Source organism: Oncorhynchus gorbuscha, linkage group LG06 (genome assembly GCF_021184085.1).
Source record: "Oncorhynchus gorbuscha isolate QuinsamMale2020 ecotype Even-year linkage group LG06, OgorEven_v1.0, whole genome shotgun sequence".
In the NCBI taxonomy this organism is placed as follows: Eukaryota; Metazoa; Chordata; class Actinopteri; order Salmoniformes; family Salmonidae; genus Oncorhynchus; species Oncorhynchus gorbuscha.
Genome location: NC_060178.1, coordinates 61,218,445 through 61,236,031, shown reverse-complemented (window position 1 = coordinate 61,236,031; position 17,587 = coordinate 61,218,445). Strand labels below are relative to the sequence as shown.

At 43.0% G+C, this 17,587-nt stretch overlaps 2 protein-coding genes across 3 annotated transcripts; both read left to right on the top strand.

Moving 5' to 3' along the window:
• The first annotated feature begins 678 nt into the window (after positions 1-678).
• On the top strand, positions 679-13,027 carry LOC124038188. Of its 2 annotated transcripts, XM_046353728.1 has the most exons (17): positions 679-714; positions 5,961-6,022; positions 6,221-6,253; positions 6,365-6,537; positions 6,697-6,742; positions 6,831-6,956; positions 7,076-7,180; positions 7,381-7,599; positions 7,899-8,036; positions 8,239-8,343; positions 8,449-8,574; positions 8,681-8,887; positions 9,033-9,173; positions 9,946-10,050; positions 10,179-10,267; positions 10,439-11,144; positions 11,360-13,027. In XM_046353728.1, exons 2-17 carry the CDS (start codon positions 5,963-5,965, stop codon positions 13,025-13,027), a joined length of 4,047 nt encoding a protein of 1,348 aa, XP_046209684.1. In that variant the 5' UTR covers positions 679-714; positions 5,961-5,962. The 2 variants fall into 2 exon arrangements, with proteins under 2 accessions (XP_046209684.1, XP_046209683.1); XM_046353727.1 differs by lacking the exon at positions 679-714 and having other exon boundaries at positions 5,022-6,022.
• Positions 12,991-15,986, top strand: LOC124038189. Its single transcript, XM_046353730.1, has 3 exons — positions 12,991-13,229; positions 13,595-13,679; positions 15,053-15,986. Exons 2-3 carry the CDS (start codon positions 13,616-13,618, stop codon positions 15,682-15,684), a joined length of 696 nt encoding a protein of 231 aa, XP_046209686.1. The 5' UTR covers positions 12,991-13,229; positions 13,595-13,615; the 3' UTR covers positions 15,685-15,986.
• The last annotated feature ends 1,601 nt before the right edge of the window (positions 15,987-17,587 follow it).

Sequence of the window (17,587 nt, the reverse complement as noted above, 5' to 3'; positions counted from 1 at the left end):
ATATATCCCGATTATTCCATATATAATATCTGTGTGGAGAAAAATTGTGTTTATAAATTAAGGATCATGACAAGAAAACCTGCTGATGAAAAGCAGAAAGTTTCACTGGAACTTTGTCAATATTATAATTGCAAAACAACATGAAGTTAAGGCAGAGAAGTAGAGAAGACATGATGAGGAATAAAATTCCAGATAGAAGTGGGTCTTCTTAGGAATTGTTTTATCCAATTGATCTTAAAAGTATTATTTAAAGTAGTAAAGTCCAGAAAATGCAGTCCACCATTCTCATAAGTGTTCATTACAACAGTTTTCCTAATGTAATGGGTACGGTTTCTCCAAAGAAAGTTGAAAAGCATCAGGTCTATCTCCTTGCTTATTTTACAGTCAAGATATAAAGATAGAGCACCATATGTTAGTCTAGAGATACCTTCAGACTTGGTTATTAGGACTCTACCTTTTAAAGATAAGTCCCTCTGTAGCCATTGATTTAGTTTTTTCTGTTTTTTTTTGGTGGCTCGAAAGCCTCTCAATTAGCACCGCAAAGTGGACGCGTCATAATACCCATACAATCTAGCGGTAAAATCCGGCAGTGGTTTCAATCGTTTTTCCCCCATTGATTTTACATCTGGGATTTTAGAACTACTTCATATAGTCTGTGTTTCGTGTAGGCTGGTGTGACGTTTTGATAGCCATGTAAATTCTCTCTTGGACAAGGTGAGTTTTCTCAAAATATTCGCCGAAATGTACTCAACAAAATGCTAATTAGCAACAGATAACACCTAAAATACGACCACAGATGTGTATAACTAAACCAAGAGTCCACAACCTGTCGTTTGAAATGGGAATATTAGGCAGAGGAGGATGACGAGGGCCAAGCACTAGCCACCGAGGTCCTGTAGCCTATATTTGCATATTTCCGTTGGGGAACGCCTATTCTGTGAAGTGCGCGTGTGCAATAATTAAATTCGCCTTTGCTCACCTAAACGCAATTTAAAAAAAAAACTTTGTCAAATGGTAAAGTCCACATAACTTAGTCCACTCGGTGCATAATATATTCTAGTTTTGTGACCAGAACTGCATTGGGATCAAATGTTTAATCGATGAGCAAATTAGCAGAATTGTTGGCCAAAATCCATCTCGTTTCTGCCGGCCACTTTTTGGTAGTGAGTGGAAACCCCAGATGCTTCACATTTATACATCTGGTGAAATATCTGTCTCATTGTTCTATCAGTGCTACAACGGTAGTTGACAACAAATTCCTGCAGGAAGCTCCTCACGTCATCTCTAGCCGACGTCAGCTACCGTTTTATTTTATTTTTTAAAATGTAACCTTTATTTAACTAGGCAAGTCGGTTAAGAACAAATTCTTCTTTACAATGACGGTCTACCCCGGCCAAACCCTAAAACGAATGACTCTGGGCCAATTGTGCGCCGCCCTATTGGACTCCCAATCACAGCCGTTAGTGATACAGCATGGAAACGAACCAGGGTCTGTAGTGACTCCTCTAGCTCTGAGATGCAGTGCCTTAGACCACTGTGTCACTCGGGAGCGTTCAACAGCGCGATCGGAGACCTTTGTGCCCTATCCTTGAATTTACATCCCCTTTCTCTGTCTTAGCTAGTCACTGGCTACACTTTTTAGCTAGGTAGTTTAGCAGAGCAGTATAAATATAAAACATTTGTTTGTTTTACTTAGACTAGATAATTGTTTTGTACTGTATGTCGTATTTGGTGGCTATTTCAGATATTATAGCGTTTTTCAAGGATGAGTATATGAGCATTAAAAGGGGAGAAGACCACTAGAAGTCTGGCCATGTAAAGAAGTGCAGCCATAGTGAGGGGCAATTTACCGGTTTGGTCAGGGCCAGCATGAGGGATAAAGTTTATCCCGTGTCAGTGAGTGTAGCTATTAAGTTAAGTTTTAGCATCTAGCAATACAATGTGTTCTATACCACTGTCAACATTCTACATGGAAAGAGCCACTTGATCAATTATATCATCATTAACCAGATTACCCCGGATACTAGACTTCTATGAGCGATAACTCAGTTCTAGAAGGTTGTCATTGATGCAAATGAATCAACTGATAGCTACTTTGTTGGGGGGAAATGTACTTTATGCCTGTGATATGTGGCTGTCCCATCTAGCTATCTTAAAATTAATGCACTAACTGTTAGTCACTAAATGACTGAAATGTAAATGTAATGACCAGAGTCATGCATTCACACAGTCTTGATTTATAGGATCTTTTCCACTATAGAATTGTCAAGTGGTAATACCCCAAGTTATCAATTAAACGTTTATGGAAAAACTGCACTTAAATATTCTACAGCTGTAATGTCATCAATCAAATCAAACTTGATTTAAATGGCACATTTCTTACAACGACTGCATTTCAAGGTGTTCAGTCGTTGGATTGGGTGTTGTCTGTAAAGTGGGGCACAGATAACGAAGAGGGGGGCATCAAATGGTTACAGAGATGGATGTGCATGAGTCAGGGCTTTGGATCACGGAGTCTGGGATCCAGGGTGGCCTACCGGATGGTCTGATGGGCACCACAGCAGTGGTGGAGATCAAGTGTCCCTATGGTGCAAAAGGGACCACACCATTGAAGAGGTAGTGAAGTCGGGAGGATTTATATATTTATATATCATGGAGGGAGGGTCTTACAACCTCCATGAGGTCCAAAGGCCGCTCCACATCACTGGAAGGGACACCTGCCTCTTTGTTGTGTGGACCACCAAAGCCTCCATCACTATCCTCATCAGGGTAAAGACCTCTGGCAGACTCATATTGCCCCTCCTGTTAGTACCTGTTTTCAGGGAAGCTAATGGGCCAAAAATATTCCACATAGTTCACATACTAGAAAATATCACATTTACATAAGTATTCAGACCCTGTACTAAGTACTTTGTTGAAGCACCTTTGGCAGTGATTACAGCCTCGGTTCTTCTTGGGTATGATGCTACAAGCTTGGCACACCTGCATTTAGGGAGTTACTCCCATTCTTCTCTGCAGATCCTCTCATGCTCTGTCAGGTTGGATGGGGAGCGTCGCTGCACAGCTATTAAAAATGATTTAACAAACACTTTTTTGGTTACTACATGATTCCATATGTGTTATTTCTTAGTTTTGATGTCTTCACTAGTATTCTACAATTTAGGAAATAGTACAAATAAAGAAAAACCCTTGAATGAGTAAGTGTGTCCAAACTTTTGACTGGTACTGTATATAATGTGTGTTTATATATGTGTGTGTGTTATGGGATGTATAAACATTATGGACAGTATGTGGATAGAATATGTAGTATATCTGAAGAATACGCAGGATAGAATAGCATATGTACAGTAGTAGTTGAATAGAATGACCTTGACTAGAATACAGTATATACAGTTGAAGTTGGAAGTTTACAAACACTTAGGTTGGAGTCATTAAAACTTGTTTTTCAACCACTCCACAAATTTCTTGTTAACAAACGATCTCATTGTAGAGTTAGTTAGGACATCTACTTTGTGCATGACACAAGTAATTGTTCCAACAATTGTTTACAGACAGATTAGTTCACATATAATTTACTGCATCACAATTCCAGTGGGTCAGAAGTTTACATGCACTAAGCACTAAGTTGACTGTGCTTTTAAACAGCTTGGAAAATTCCTGAAAATTATGTCATGGCTTTAAAAGCTTCTGAAAGGCTAATTGACATTATTGAGTAAATTGGAGGTGTACCTGTGGATGTATTTCAAGGCCTACCTCCAAACTAAGTGCCTCTTTGCTTGACATCATGGGAAAATCCAAAGAAATCAGCCAAGAAAATAAATTGTAGTCAGGAATTGTAGTCAGTCAGGAAGTTAAGCTTGGTCGCATATGGGTCTTCCAAATGGACATTGACCCCAAGCATACTTCCAAAGTTGTGGCAAAATGGCTTAAGGACGTATTGGAGTGGCCATTACGAATCCCTGACCTCAATCAAATAGAAAATTTGTAGGCAAAACTGAGAAAGCGTGTGCGAGCAAGGAGGCCTACAAACCTGACTCAGTTACACCAGCACTGTAAGAGGGAATGGGCCAAAATTCGTCCAACTTATTGTGGGAAGCTTGTGGAAGGCTACCCAAAACATTTGAACCAAGTTAAACAATTGAAAGGCAATGCTACCAAATACTAATTATGTAAACCTCTTGACCCACTGGGAATGTGATGAAATAAATAAAAGCTGAAATAAATAATTCTCTCTACAATTATTCTGACATTTCACATTCTTAAAATAAAATGGTGATCCTAACTGACCTAAAACAGTGCATTTTTACTAGGATTAAATGTCAGGAATTGTAAAAAACGGAGTTTAAATGTATTTGGCTAAGGTGTATGTAAAACTTCTGACTTCAACTGTGCAAATGAAATTGTAAAACAGTATCGAAACATTATTAAAGTGACCTGTGTTCCATGTCTATGTACATATGGCAGCAGCCTCTAAGGTCCATGGCTGATGGAGTGTCTTGGTTTTATGTTCAGAATAATAGACCAGGATGTGGCAGACCCTGACCCCACTCTTAGAGGTTGTTTTAGGGAGAGTGGGATATGGAAAAACACATTTCCGATTCACACAAGCATATTAATACACTGGTACATGTGTGGAATTTGACAGATTTAAATACACACTAGCTAGTTGTAGTCCACACTACTATAAGCATTTCGCTGCACCCGCTTTAATATTTGCTGAACTGTGCACACAGAGATTCTAAACCTAGTACATACTGTACTGTCTTTGCCAGTACCTAACTTCTCATTTCAAATGTAATTTCATCACCTGTGCTGTTAGTGGCGGTATTCGACTTTTCTGAGCTCGAATGTCAGCGTAAGTGTCCTGAAAAGGTATCTGCTATATAGCTATTATTAACGTCATAATATCAGCATAGAGTGCTAGAGAATAGTTCAATGCAGCTGCAGTGAGGGGGGGGGGGGGGGGTTGTGACTAGTTACCAATGTGCTTTTTGGTCTTAATTTAAGGTACATTTTTAGCAATAAGGTTATCAGTGTGGTTTGGGTTATGTTTAAAATCACATTTTAAGAAGATACATTGTATAAACTAGTGGCGACCCTTTCATATGATTTCATCGATTTTTTTTTCACAGTCTATGGAGTAGCGCTATCTACATCGGATATACGTCATGTCTCCACAGCCACAATATCCGCAACAAGTTCGCTCGGATCTGGTGGTGTGAGGTTATATAGCTAGCTATATAGCTATCCCGCTAACGTGAGTTGTTTGAGTTTCCATATAACGTTAACCGAACATTTACCAATTAAACCACAAACTTGCAATAGTGAATACGTGCACCTTCATATATAGCGATATCAGAGATATGTACCCAGCTAGGATGGTAATCTAGCCAGCATTTCAACGTTCGCGTCCCCTTTGAAGAGTTCTTTCTGCTTACGTTAGCTTGCGAGCTAGCTAGCTTTCATAAAACATTTCGAAATGGGACGAGGAGGTGGTCGGAAGCGTGGAAAAGGCAATGGACCTCCTCCATTTGACATGGGACCAAGGCGGCCTCATCCATTTGACATGGGCCCAGGACCAGGTTGGTGTGGGCCGCCTGGACCTTTTGGTCCTTTTCACGGTGGCCCCGGTCCACATCCTAACTTTATGGGAGATCCAATGATGCAAGGCCCCATGCCCCCAGATTATCACGGATATGGGCCAGGCTATGGGCCAATGGGTCCAGGTGGCCCCATGGATGGATACGGGCCAAGAGGCCCCATGGATGGGTATGGGCCAATGGGTCCAGGTGGACCTATGGATGGATGTTTTGATGGGCCACCGATGGATGGGCCAGGATTCGGGTATGGTCCAGGTATGCCCGGACCATATGATCCAATGATGGGCAATGTACCAGGACCAATGCCCCCCCCAGTCATGGCCCCGCCAGTTATGCCCCCCCCTGGTATTCCTCCCCCAGGTATGCCGCCCATGGTCCCGCCTCTGGACAACTCTGGCTTTCCTCCACCCTGGCAAAGCGAGGTAATGTTAGCTAGACAACTTGTAGTGCTTTCTGCATATGGCAAATTCTCAATGTTATACTTGTAAAAAAAAAATGTTTTTAACTGTCTTGGTGTTATAATAACATGACATGGTTTGAATGTGCAATCAAGAACAATTAGTTTGTTCTTCATTGTTAAAATAAAAAATCATCCCTAACATCAGGTCTGCCTCCTTTAGGTAAACCCTTATGCTGTTCCTCCGCCATCGTGGGTAAGTGCCACTGTGTCTGTTCTGTCTTGTCATCTCTATGATACCATTTCAATAACATTTTGCTACTTACTTTCAACTTTTCACTGGCTCCTTTTCTCTTCCCGACAACAGCCCGTTCCGACAACAGCCCTCCTTCCGACTGAGACAACTGTAGTGCCTGATGTGTGGGGACTCTGCCGGGGCTCCGAGGTCCCTCAGCCTGATCCACCCCAGCCTGATGAACAGAAGACCAAAGTGTCCAAGAAGGACAAAAAATCATCAGGGAAGAAGAGCTACAATGACAAGTAATGGTCATTATGTCAACAAATTGGGTGTCATCATCACTGTGCGATTAGTGTTTGATTGCATACAGTAGTTGGATCTTCCATACATTACATTAGTTGTTCAGGAAGTTCTATTTATACGCATATGTTTTTTTTCCTCTCAACACTTATAACTCATAGGCCTCCTCCACCTGGAAGATCCAAGGGGGTCATCTCGTTCATTGGGGTAAGTCCAAATGCTGAGAATCCTGCTTGAATGGAAGGTTCTCCACTAGTAAACATTGCATTCTCAAATTGTGCTCTCCTGTCCACAGCCAACTTATGGCTACATCGAAAGAGACGATCTCAAAAAATATTCCTTCACTTTTGATGCTTTTCTGGGAGTCCCCAAGAACATGATACCTGGAGTCAGGGTGCATTTTACAGCCTATAAGGAGAAGGTGGGTCACTTTAGAAACATTTAGCTAGATATTGTTAAAAGGAAAACATTCGGAGGAGTTTGAGCCTTTGGTTTTCATTGTATTTGCCTTTTTTATACTTCCCTGTATTGTAAACCCAGGCAGGGGAGTGTGCCACCGATGTATCTGTACCTCCAGGGGGGACTGAGGAGATTGACTCCACCATTATTGAAGGTTTTGTCTGCAATGCTATCCCGGAGCAGCAGGTGAGAGAACTCTGTAGCACAAAGAAAAAATGTGTTATTTCTTGACTTTATGAACATTTTCATCACTGCCACGACGAGATGTTTTGATTATTGTAAGTATATTTGATTCTATGCTTGGCTTGTTATGACTAATACTTGGCATCTCGTTTAAAAATGTCCCAGTTGGTATAAACTGAATGTATGTGCTTGCCCTCACACAGCCTGGTGCAAAGCAGAAACCTGGCCAAATTGAGGCCAACATCGATGGCAAGACAAGAGCGCTGCTTTACTCAGAGAAGGACAGCACCATCACCCTGTTGCAAGGGGACCATGTGACGTTCAATTTGTTAACCGACATAGTTTCCCAAAACGTTAGAGCCACTAGTATTCGGCCAAAGACACCACAGACTTTTAAGATCACTGGAGAGAAGAGGGAGGTGGTAAGTCTGAGTGGCACACCTATATTCTTACACTTTATTCTTACACTTTAATTTTGTTAACAAATGTGGACGTTAACTCTGGTTCTGGAGAGCTGCATGCCTCCATGTAGCGCAGTATGACTACACCCGAGTCAAATAATAATCTATTCAAGATCTTCAATTGAGACCACAATTATTTACATCAAGTGTGTTAGAGCTGGGCTGGAAGAAACTACTGCAAAATAAGTGGCCCAGTTGGACCAGAGTTGGCCATCCCTATTGTAGCTAGCTGTTGATATCGTTTTTGCTCTCTTAACCAGGGTGTGATAATGAGCGTAAAGGGTGGCTCTGGCACCATAATGGCAGCGAACCAGAACAACCTGCCCTTTGAGACCACAGAGAACATGAGTCTAACTGAGTTCGCTGTTATGGATGAGGTGGACTTCACAGTCGTCACAGTGAGCATACTGTTTCTTTCCCATCCACATAATTATATGGCAAATTGAGTTTGTTGACACTGAATTAGGACCCGTTTGTGCCTGGGAATGATGTTAGTACCCTCTAAATGTGAAGGTTTTGATCCTAAGTATAGCAATGTATAAATGATTTGTTGATTGACTGATACATGTTACATTAACATGTCGTCATTGTTTTCATTAGGTCAAAGGGAAGGAGAAGGCCATCAGAGTAAGGAAGCTGAAGTGCTTGGTGACACTGGAAGATACCATGGAGAAGAAGGTTGAAGACACTGCAGGAAAAGACAAGGTGGGGGCACAGTTCAGTGCAAAATCTGATAGGTGGTGGAAAATCTCCTGTCATTCAGAGTTGAGTACTTTCATCTGTGACATGTCCTTATTACTGTCTCTCCAGTGGAAGCCAGTGGCCCCAGTGGAGATGGTGTTGCCCCAGAGGACTGTGGTGTTTGAGGACGTTAGCACTGTGCAGCAGGCAGGAACGGTCATTAAGGCTGTCCCCAAGGTGTCCGACAAGAAGCAGGTACGGTGTATTACTAATCAGACAGTTTTATTATGTGTTCTTGTTGGAGAACGTTTGGGTTGTCAAATCATGGATTTTAGAATATGTTATCTCCTTTTCCTTCCAGGAGCAGGGCCTTTTGGAGGTGTGGGAGGGTGGCACACAGAAACCGTTATCGTTTGAAGCCGCTGACGTTCTGACTGACGCCACCATGTTCGACGGAGACAAGGTTCACTTTAACATCTCCACCAACCGTGAGACCAAGGAGGAGCGTGCCGTCAACGTGGAGATTCTCTCCGAGACGTTTGAGGAGTCAACAGAGCAACGCAGAACTGTAAGATCATGTTTAGCATGTGGTACATGATGTCTTTAAGTCTGAGGCTGGCTAGGCTTTTCCACACTAAAGAAGGATGGGATGTTTTATGTAATGCCTTAATGGATTTGCCCAGTATGTCTAAGTGAAGTGTTTTCCCTTCTAGGGTGTGGTGGTGCAAGCTGGGGAGCTGTCTGGGACCATTAAGTGCCATCAGAGCCCCCAGCTGCTCTTCTTCCATCTGACTGAGGTCATGGAGGAGACGAAACTGGACATCTCAGAGAAGGTGGAGTTTAGTGTCATTCCGGTAAGTTTCCCTGGAGCTGTGATCCGATTGGCATGGGGAAATTAATATCTACTGGTATACTGTACATGCAAGTAGCTATTTTGAGAAATGTAGTTATTTTGACCAGTTGTTTCCAACTTGAGGATCACGCGGTTACATTTCCATATAACCCACACTGCTGCTGTCACATGGAACGATTTAAATACTGTCCTCCACTGAGTCTGGTTGGCATGATGATTCTTTTCAAAAGAAAGACCAAAGTTAAAGGCCCAGTAACAGTCAAAATGATTTTATCCTGTGTTTTGTATCATACTTGTACAACAGCTGATGAAACTAGCACTGTAAAAGTATGACAGAATGTGATCCGTTTTATTTCCCTATACTTGCTGGTTGAAAATACAATCACCACAGGACCTTCAGCAGGTTTTGCAACGTTGGCAATATAAGTTAATAGACGATTAACAAAGCAAGTTCAAAACCTCTCTGCAAATAACAGTTAGTTTTCAGGTTACATATCCCTCCCTTTAAGCCCCTCCACTCTGGTGGATTGTGATTCCCGCGCCACAATCCTAACTGTGGTTAATGCAGCGCTTTGGTGCCCTTCCCCACTCCCCTTAAGCTTTTCAAAAACCTTGTTTGAGAATGAGTTTTTAGCTGAAAAGCTATTTTTGTTGCTTTTTAACAATTTTAACGGAAAACTGTTAAACTGTTACTTAGCTAATTGTTACCCAGAATTGATTTTGAGATCAAAACAGCTGCGCTGGGCATTTTAACGCTTTCCATTTTCTCTTAGCTTGAAACAGCTGAAGGAGGTAACCAAGCGATCAGGATCAAACGCTTTATCGACAGTGTCTTCACCCGTGTGCCCAAGCTTGTGGGCGTGGCAGCAAAAGAAAAGGTTGGTTTATGATTGACCAAAGTCGCAGGCTTTTGTTCCATGATGTTTAGTGCTGGGGGATGTCATATTGACTTAGGGGATAGACATGTTGCTGTCTATGTTGTATTAAATTGCCTATTGTCTTACAGAAGAAGATGACCATCAAACTGATGAGAGACTCAAAACTGCTCATCAAGGGCGCAGGTGTCAAAGTAGAGCACAAAGATGATGATCTTACGTGAGTTTGATTGTGATTACTAGTAGTATTGGTTCCAACATGAAGTCAAGGTAAAGTATCATTGTGTGACGATTTTGGATGGCATTTGTTAGCTCAAGCCACAAGTACCCTGAAATCTAAACGTTTAACAGATGTGCTCGAAGTCATGTCCCTCATTATTTTGTGCCCCAGCAACGACAAACCTGCCTTGGAGGAGTCGGACAAGATGAAAGCAGTCGTAAAAACTCTGCGGTCAAAAACTGCTGGCTCTGGATCTGGTGGCAAGGACTCGGACAGCAGCCGGCGGCGATATGGGCGCAGAAGCCGGAGCCCCAGCCTAGACCAGTTTGGCCGGGTGAAGAAAAGGCGGACCACCAGCAGGGAGCGCAAAGAGCAGGATGGTAGCAACAGGTACAGGAGCAGTCGCAGTCACAGCAGGAGTCGGAGCAGGGAGAGGAGCAGCCGTGGGAGCAGGAGGCGAAGCCACAGTCTGGAGAGAAAAGATTCCAAGCACAGGAGCAGCAGCAAGGAGAGGACATCCTCGAAAAGGAGCCACAGCAAGGAGCGAGATGGAAGCAGTCAGAGGAGCTCCAAGAACGGTTCAAGCTCGGGAAGTAAACCTCCAGATAGAATGAACGATGAGCTAGAAAGAAAGAAGAGGGAACTAGATGAGCTCAATGAGTTGATATACCGCAAGAGAGCCATGGTCGCCATGGAGCAACATGGTGGAGTTCCCAATTTCCTGCCAGAAGGGAAGCCTATGGAGAAGACCTGCTTTGACTACAATCATGGAATGCCAGAGCTTCCTCCAAAACCTAAACCACCCACTGACATCAAACCCAAGTCCATTCTGAAGAAGCGCCCAGACCATGTCACAGGGCCACTTTTCCCAATTCAGGTCAGTTGTTATTTCTAAACTTCTTTTTCAGTTAGAAAATAATTTGTTCTTAGGAATTTCAAGAGCTGGTTATATTCCATGGGGTGCTGATGCTTTACATAGTTTTCATATATCGATATAAGAAACCTATTACAGTCAATATTATTGTGATCAGCACGACATGAGACAATTTTGATTTGTATGACGTGGTGGGAAAATGTTTTGTTTCTTTGCAGACCGAACCCCCTAAAGCTCAACCTCTTGATCAAAGGCTCGTGGAACAGTACGGTTATGACGTTGAGACGCCCTATAAACCACACTCTGCCCAACCACCCTTCACCCAAACATCCAGTCAGAAGTCCTATTATGAAGGTTCACCTGCTGGACATCCTGCTCCTGACCTATCTGCAAAGTATGATCCATATGAGCAGACTTCTAGAGAGCACCCATCACAACCTTCTCCAGTTCGCCAAACACCTCTTGACCCTCATTCTTCAAAACGACCTCCCAGCCGAGAGTCTCAGGAAAAGAACCCTAACTTGAACACCCAGCTCGCCCGTTTCCTCAACATCCTCAACAAAGGTGTGGATGCCGGTCTGCTGTCCACTGTGGTCAAGGAGTCTCGAGAGGAGATTGCTGGTATTCAGGAGGATAGTTCCCTCCCTCAAAAGTGTTATCGTGGGTTGCGTGAACGTGGGGATGAAGATCAGTACAAGGATGCCTACAGGGGAAGAGAGGAGGAGCCAGAGCGGCTGCACAGGGCCTTCGACATGGAGCGAGTGAAGACCTCTGAGGCTAAAGATGACCCCAGACACGAAGACCGGCTGCTGCCTCACGAGAGAGCAATCCAGGACAGTGGTGGCTTTTCCGGAATTCTAGGAATGACGTCCCACACCCAGTTCCTGAGAGAACCTGAACGTGTGGAGGAAGAGGATGACTTCCTCTATGGGGGTAAAGCCCCAGCAGCAGCGGCTGAGGAGGAGCGCTATGAGAAACCTGGGCGCACAGACAGATCCAGGGATGACGGGAGGTCCAGCCCAGCCAGAGCCCCGGTGGAGGAGACCAAGAAGCATGAGAGTCAGGACAAGACACAGCACTTCGACAAGATCAAGAGCCTGCTCCAGGCCATCGGCCTGAACCTGAACACCTCCGAGGTCACCAAGCTGGCAGACAGGACCCAGGAGCGCCTCTACGGGACAAAGTCATCCAAACACTCATCAGATTCCTCTGAGAGAGAGACGAAGCACTCATCTAGGCGGGGAGATCGGCATCGGCGACGCAACACCGACTCATCTGATTCCGAACGCCTCCGGTCGGCCTCGCCCTCCAGGTCTTCCCAGCAGGAGGTGTACCTCAGCCCCCAAGACACCCCGGAATATGGAGGGTTCCTTGACCCGGAAGAGGAGGCTGCCTTGGAGAAGGCAAGGCAGATGCAGAGCCTCACCAAGAAAGTGAGCGTCTCGCCCCCCACCACCTCTCCCACCTCCTCCTCACATCCTGGCACATCCTATTCCACCACAAAGTGGAACTTCCCTGAGAAGAGACAGCCCATTGCTCCTAAGGGTTGGCCTAGCAAGGGGTGTACTACCAACTATCTCTCATCACTGCCGCCCGGTCCCTTAAGCCCCCCAAAATATTTCCCCTGTCCCATCCTTGACAAACACACCTCATGTTCCAGCTGGTCAACAAGCAGCTGGGGTGTATACTTATGTTTCACCTGTGGGACAATCCCCTGGCCTACCCACAGCCTTGCCCACCGCTTATTATGGGCATCCTGGTGCCCCCATGATACCGTTTGCAAATACTCAGCTCACACAACAAGTGAATATATTGAATCAGGTGACTGTATCGAATCCCACAATGGATGTCTTGAGTCAAATCCTCCAAGTCAACAGCCAGTCTAGATGCCTCAAGGTGATTGAAACAGTCAAAAGTGGGTCTGGTGCACAGCAGGATTCGCCAAGACATAATATCACCATACCTCTCCAGATCAACACACAATGCCCCGATGCTGCAGCTGGACAGCCCTCACCTCCCCCTCTATCGCCAGAGACTCCGGGTCCACCAGTGACGGAAGACGATATCAAGGCCAAACAGAAGAAAAGGGTATGTTTTATGTTTTTGTTCATTCCATTTGTAGAAATGAGAAAAAGTTCTACCCGTCTGATCATGTTAAGTTTGTGTGTAATCTACAAGCCAGCAACCCACCCAGTCCTTAGTGTTGTTGACATTTGAATTGCATTATAGGCCATTTTTAAAAGCTTTTTGGGTATTTGTCTGAAATTGTACATTCCTGATAGTGCACTTTGGAAAGGTTCAGTGCGTGTACACACTTTTTGTATTCCCAATATTAAATTGCTTCTGTTAACTTAATATTCTGGATTTAGTGCACACTGGCAAGTCAGTCCAAAGCTGCTGCATTCAGGAATTGACTGTATTTACAGTGTGTGTGTGTGTGTGTCGCTTTGTAGCTGGAGCAGTTTAACCTGCGGATGAGACAGAAGAATCAGCAAAGAATGAACGATACTCGTGACAGTAGGAAGAAGAACGCAACAGGTAACCCTTAGTGAGGTTGGAAGTGTAGAGAGGTGTCCAGCCACACATTGGTTAAGATTAGGTGATACCAGAACTAGTCAAGAGCTATAGCCAACTGAATTGATACTGGGCACTAAACACACATTTAAAGTACAGGATGAGATGATACCATACTGTAGGTGTCAAGAACCAGCCATGGAGGGAACATGGATAGATTTGAGGCTTCATTTAGACAGGTTTAATGTAGGTTTTACTTGCTCTTATTCCAGCCATAGTTAATCAGGTATCAGTGATATCATAGATAGCTTTAGCTATCAGTGATATCTTAGATAGCTTTAGCTATTATATTTCAGAGATGTACATTTTCTGTTTTTATCCTTGTGTTAGGGCTAGGTTTTTAAGTGTTCCTATATATTTGCTTTGAAAGGCCTGGCCCTGTAACTATTTACCAGCTTGGCACTTGTCTTGAATTGTGTAATGCAAGTATGTTCTAGTAGGAAAATGAGTTCCCATACTTGGTTTACGCTCATAATGAAGTATTAAAAAATATGTTTATTTGTTGTGCATGCAATTCATATTTAGAAGCATGTGGTCTTCAAGACTCAAGTGCTTTTGCTCAGATAAACTAATACTAACAGAAACAATAGATATGCATATACTCCCATGTTCCTTTACTCTGGACAGGAGTTGCTCTAAAGACAGATATTAATGTTAGCTAGCTTTAAAATGTAATGTTTTCTCCAACAGATAAAGGTAAGTATTTTAGCAGAGTTTGCATCAACAGGTCTTAAGCTGTTGAATTGCATTATTGTTTATGTGTAGTACAGAAACAGGGATCTGGTAAGCTGTAGGAAGTCCGCAGGTGTTAGGACTCTTTGGCAATATTAGAATTACTATATGTTTCTTGATTAGGGGAGTGGGTGTTCCAATTTCTACTGCTAGGGAGAAACTTTTACTTGGGGGGACTTGTTAGTGTTGTTTTTACTCCAAAACAGGGATAAATATTGGGACTGCTGTCAATCTGACAACTAGCTAGGGCCTGAATAATGATGAAATGAGGGTGTGGTGTGGTAGTGCTACGTTAAGAAGAGAAAGCTAGGTCAGACTGCAGATGGTGTCATTTGCTATTTAGCTTCAGTGTATAAGCTATCTTTAGTGTCAAATATTTCTCATACCTCAGTTCATTATGATATATTTTTTTATAGTACTAGACTAGGTCAACTAACTACATAGTCTTGAGTGTCAGCTCCGTCAGTTCTGAGCCAAAGGTGGAAGATTAACAGCCAACCAGCAGCCTGCAGAGTCCCAAGAGCCGGAGCGTCAGTAACGTCAACCTCGCAGAGCCCCTGTGCTAACCCACACATGTACCCTGTGTTATTGTTGCGTTTTTACAGGAAAAGTTCCCAAAGTTACCTTTGCAAACACAGAGCCTAGGAACGTGTGGATCTGTGGCCACTCCCTTATATATTGGGCAGAGATGAGGGCCAAGTCGCCCGAGATTGGCATGCAGCTGGGCATGGACCCCAGCAGTGTGCGGGTGTGGTGGAAGGGCACACAGGGCATGACGTGGGCCCAGCTGCTGCCCCAGCTTGACCAGCTGAAGATCAAGTGGCCCAGCCCAGACGTGGTCATCCTGCACCTGGGTGGGAATGACCTGGGCACCCACAACCCTGAGGCCCTTCTGGCATCTGTGAAGAAGGACCTGACCTCCATGAGGAGCATTTTCCCACAATGCCTGTTGGTCTGGTCTGACATCTTGCCCCGTATGTCCTGGAGGCAAACGGAGGACAGCGAAGCAGTGGACAATGTTAGGGCTGCCATCAACAGAAGAATTCACACCATCATCGCTGAGCTAGGTGGCACTGCTCTGACCCATGACAACATCATGTGTGGCTCAGACGCAGGCCTGTACAGGCCAGATGGTGTTCATCTGTCTGGTAAAGGTATTGATACTTTCAACTTGAACTTGCAGGACTTTTTGGAGAAGTGGGAGACCGAGGCAAGCAATGGTCCTGAGATGAGTTAAGAAATGCCCAATGAATTTGTTTTTTTATTGAGGGTGGTTTTATTTTCATTTCTCTGTTGTCGTAGTTACCTTACTGTGCTAGAGCGCTGGATACCAACCTATGGGTTGATTTTAGATGTAATGTTACTTCATTGCAAATAATACATTCTGTTATGGTAGTATCCACTTTGATTAAATGCTGTATGTAATCTTTTCTTTTAAGTTTTAGCATACTGATGATTAGCATGTTGTTTATCCATAAAATGCTAGACTTTTACTTATTGTATGAATTTTGTTGGACAGAAACAAATAAACTAGATAATTGGAAAATATCATGTGCTTGGCATTTCATTCAGCTCTGAAGCCTCTGAGATATGAAACTTGTGATAGAAGAGGCATTCGAACTAGGTTGTCTGTAAATTATGGCGGTAAAAGTGAAGGTCTGTTAGTTAGGTGGAAATTCTAACATTGTCTCTTTCTTGTCAAAACATATACTCACTCAATTTTTAAGTTAACTGCAGAAGAAGAAGAAGGAAGATGACTTTATTGTCCAAAGTACACAAATATCCAACGGAAATTCTACAGGTATACAAGAGGTAACTTTTGTTTGTACACTGTTGCTAGAGCTTTTCTAGTGTAGTAGTTAGCTAGCAGATTGGCCACTCCAGGGTTCTCTTATGTATTACTTTACCTTTTATTTCTGTAACTTAATGTTCTCTTTTTTTTGTTCACTTTCCAAGCTGTAAGGTTGCTTGTTGCTGACCAGCGCCAAGTTTTCTTTCCCTCCTACCTACCTAGGAGTCTCTTTACTTTTATCCGTTTTCTAGGATGATCTCAGGACTAGGTTTTGAACATCCAACATAGCAAAGGTAACACAAGTTCAGCTGAATTAGATTTTAAAAAGAGAACATTTTTTATTTTTGTCACTTTTTGAAAATTATACAGCATTCAATAACAAATATCTGTGCAATCCAGTGTTGATGTACAGTGTAGTAATTCTGGAAGTTCTGTCACCATACTTTTCTGTGATGTTTCTGTATTATTTCGATCGAAATATAATATGACGTACATAGGTGACCGTGAGGTGTGCATGTTGTGACATCTGACGCTGTTGAGATAAACATGTAGTGCACAGAGCGTCAAGATCGATGAAAATGCACCCTAAAGATTATTTTCAGAACAAACAAAACAAATTGCATCTGGGTAAGTTTTTCGTCGTTGTGTGTTTAGTTGCTGAAAGAATGTTTCTTAAAAATAAATGTACACCTGTCATAAGGCTTGTTACTAAACGAACTGCTATTTTCATCATTTCAATCCTGAAAGATCATCTTTCTATGGTGTGACAATAAACACCAGAATATTATGAAGATATGACTTGTGTCTTTAATTATACATTAGATTGGCAGGCTACTTGAACCTATTCCATGTTGGTACTACTTCGACACACAGTACGTTTTCAGTGTAGCCTGGCTAATACATTGGAAAGGCTACACCCCTTAAAAAAATCAGTTTGCTGCCTTAAAATTCAAAAGGGATGCAATTTGATTATTTTACCCCTACAGATCTACACAACCTACAAATTAAGAAAACATAAAATACTGATATAATTGGACAAGTCTCCACCCCCCTGAGTTAATACTTGGTGGAAGTGCCTTTGACAGTCATTACAGCTGTGACTAATTTGGAATAAAATTCTACCAACATTGCACAACTCTTAGGGCAACACAGTATAGACATTGTGCAATTTGGACAAAAACAAAACTAATTCTGATTGGCTGGATCTGGCTACTAAGTCAGACCAGGCCCACCCATGGCTGCGCCCCTGCCCAGTCATATGAAGTCCATAGATTAGGGCCTAATGAATTCATTTCAATTGACTGATTTCCTTATGTGAGTTTGAGTTTATTTTTTACAGGGACCGTGT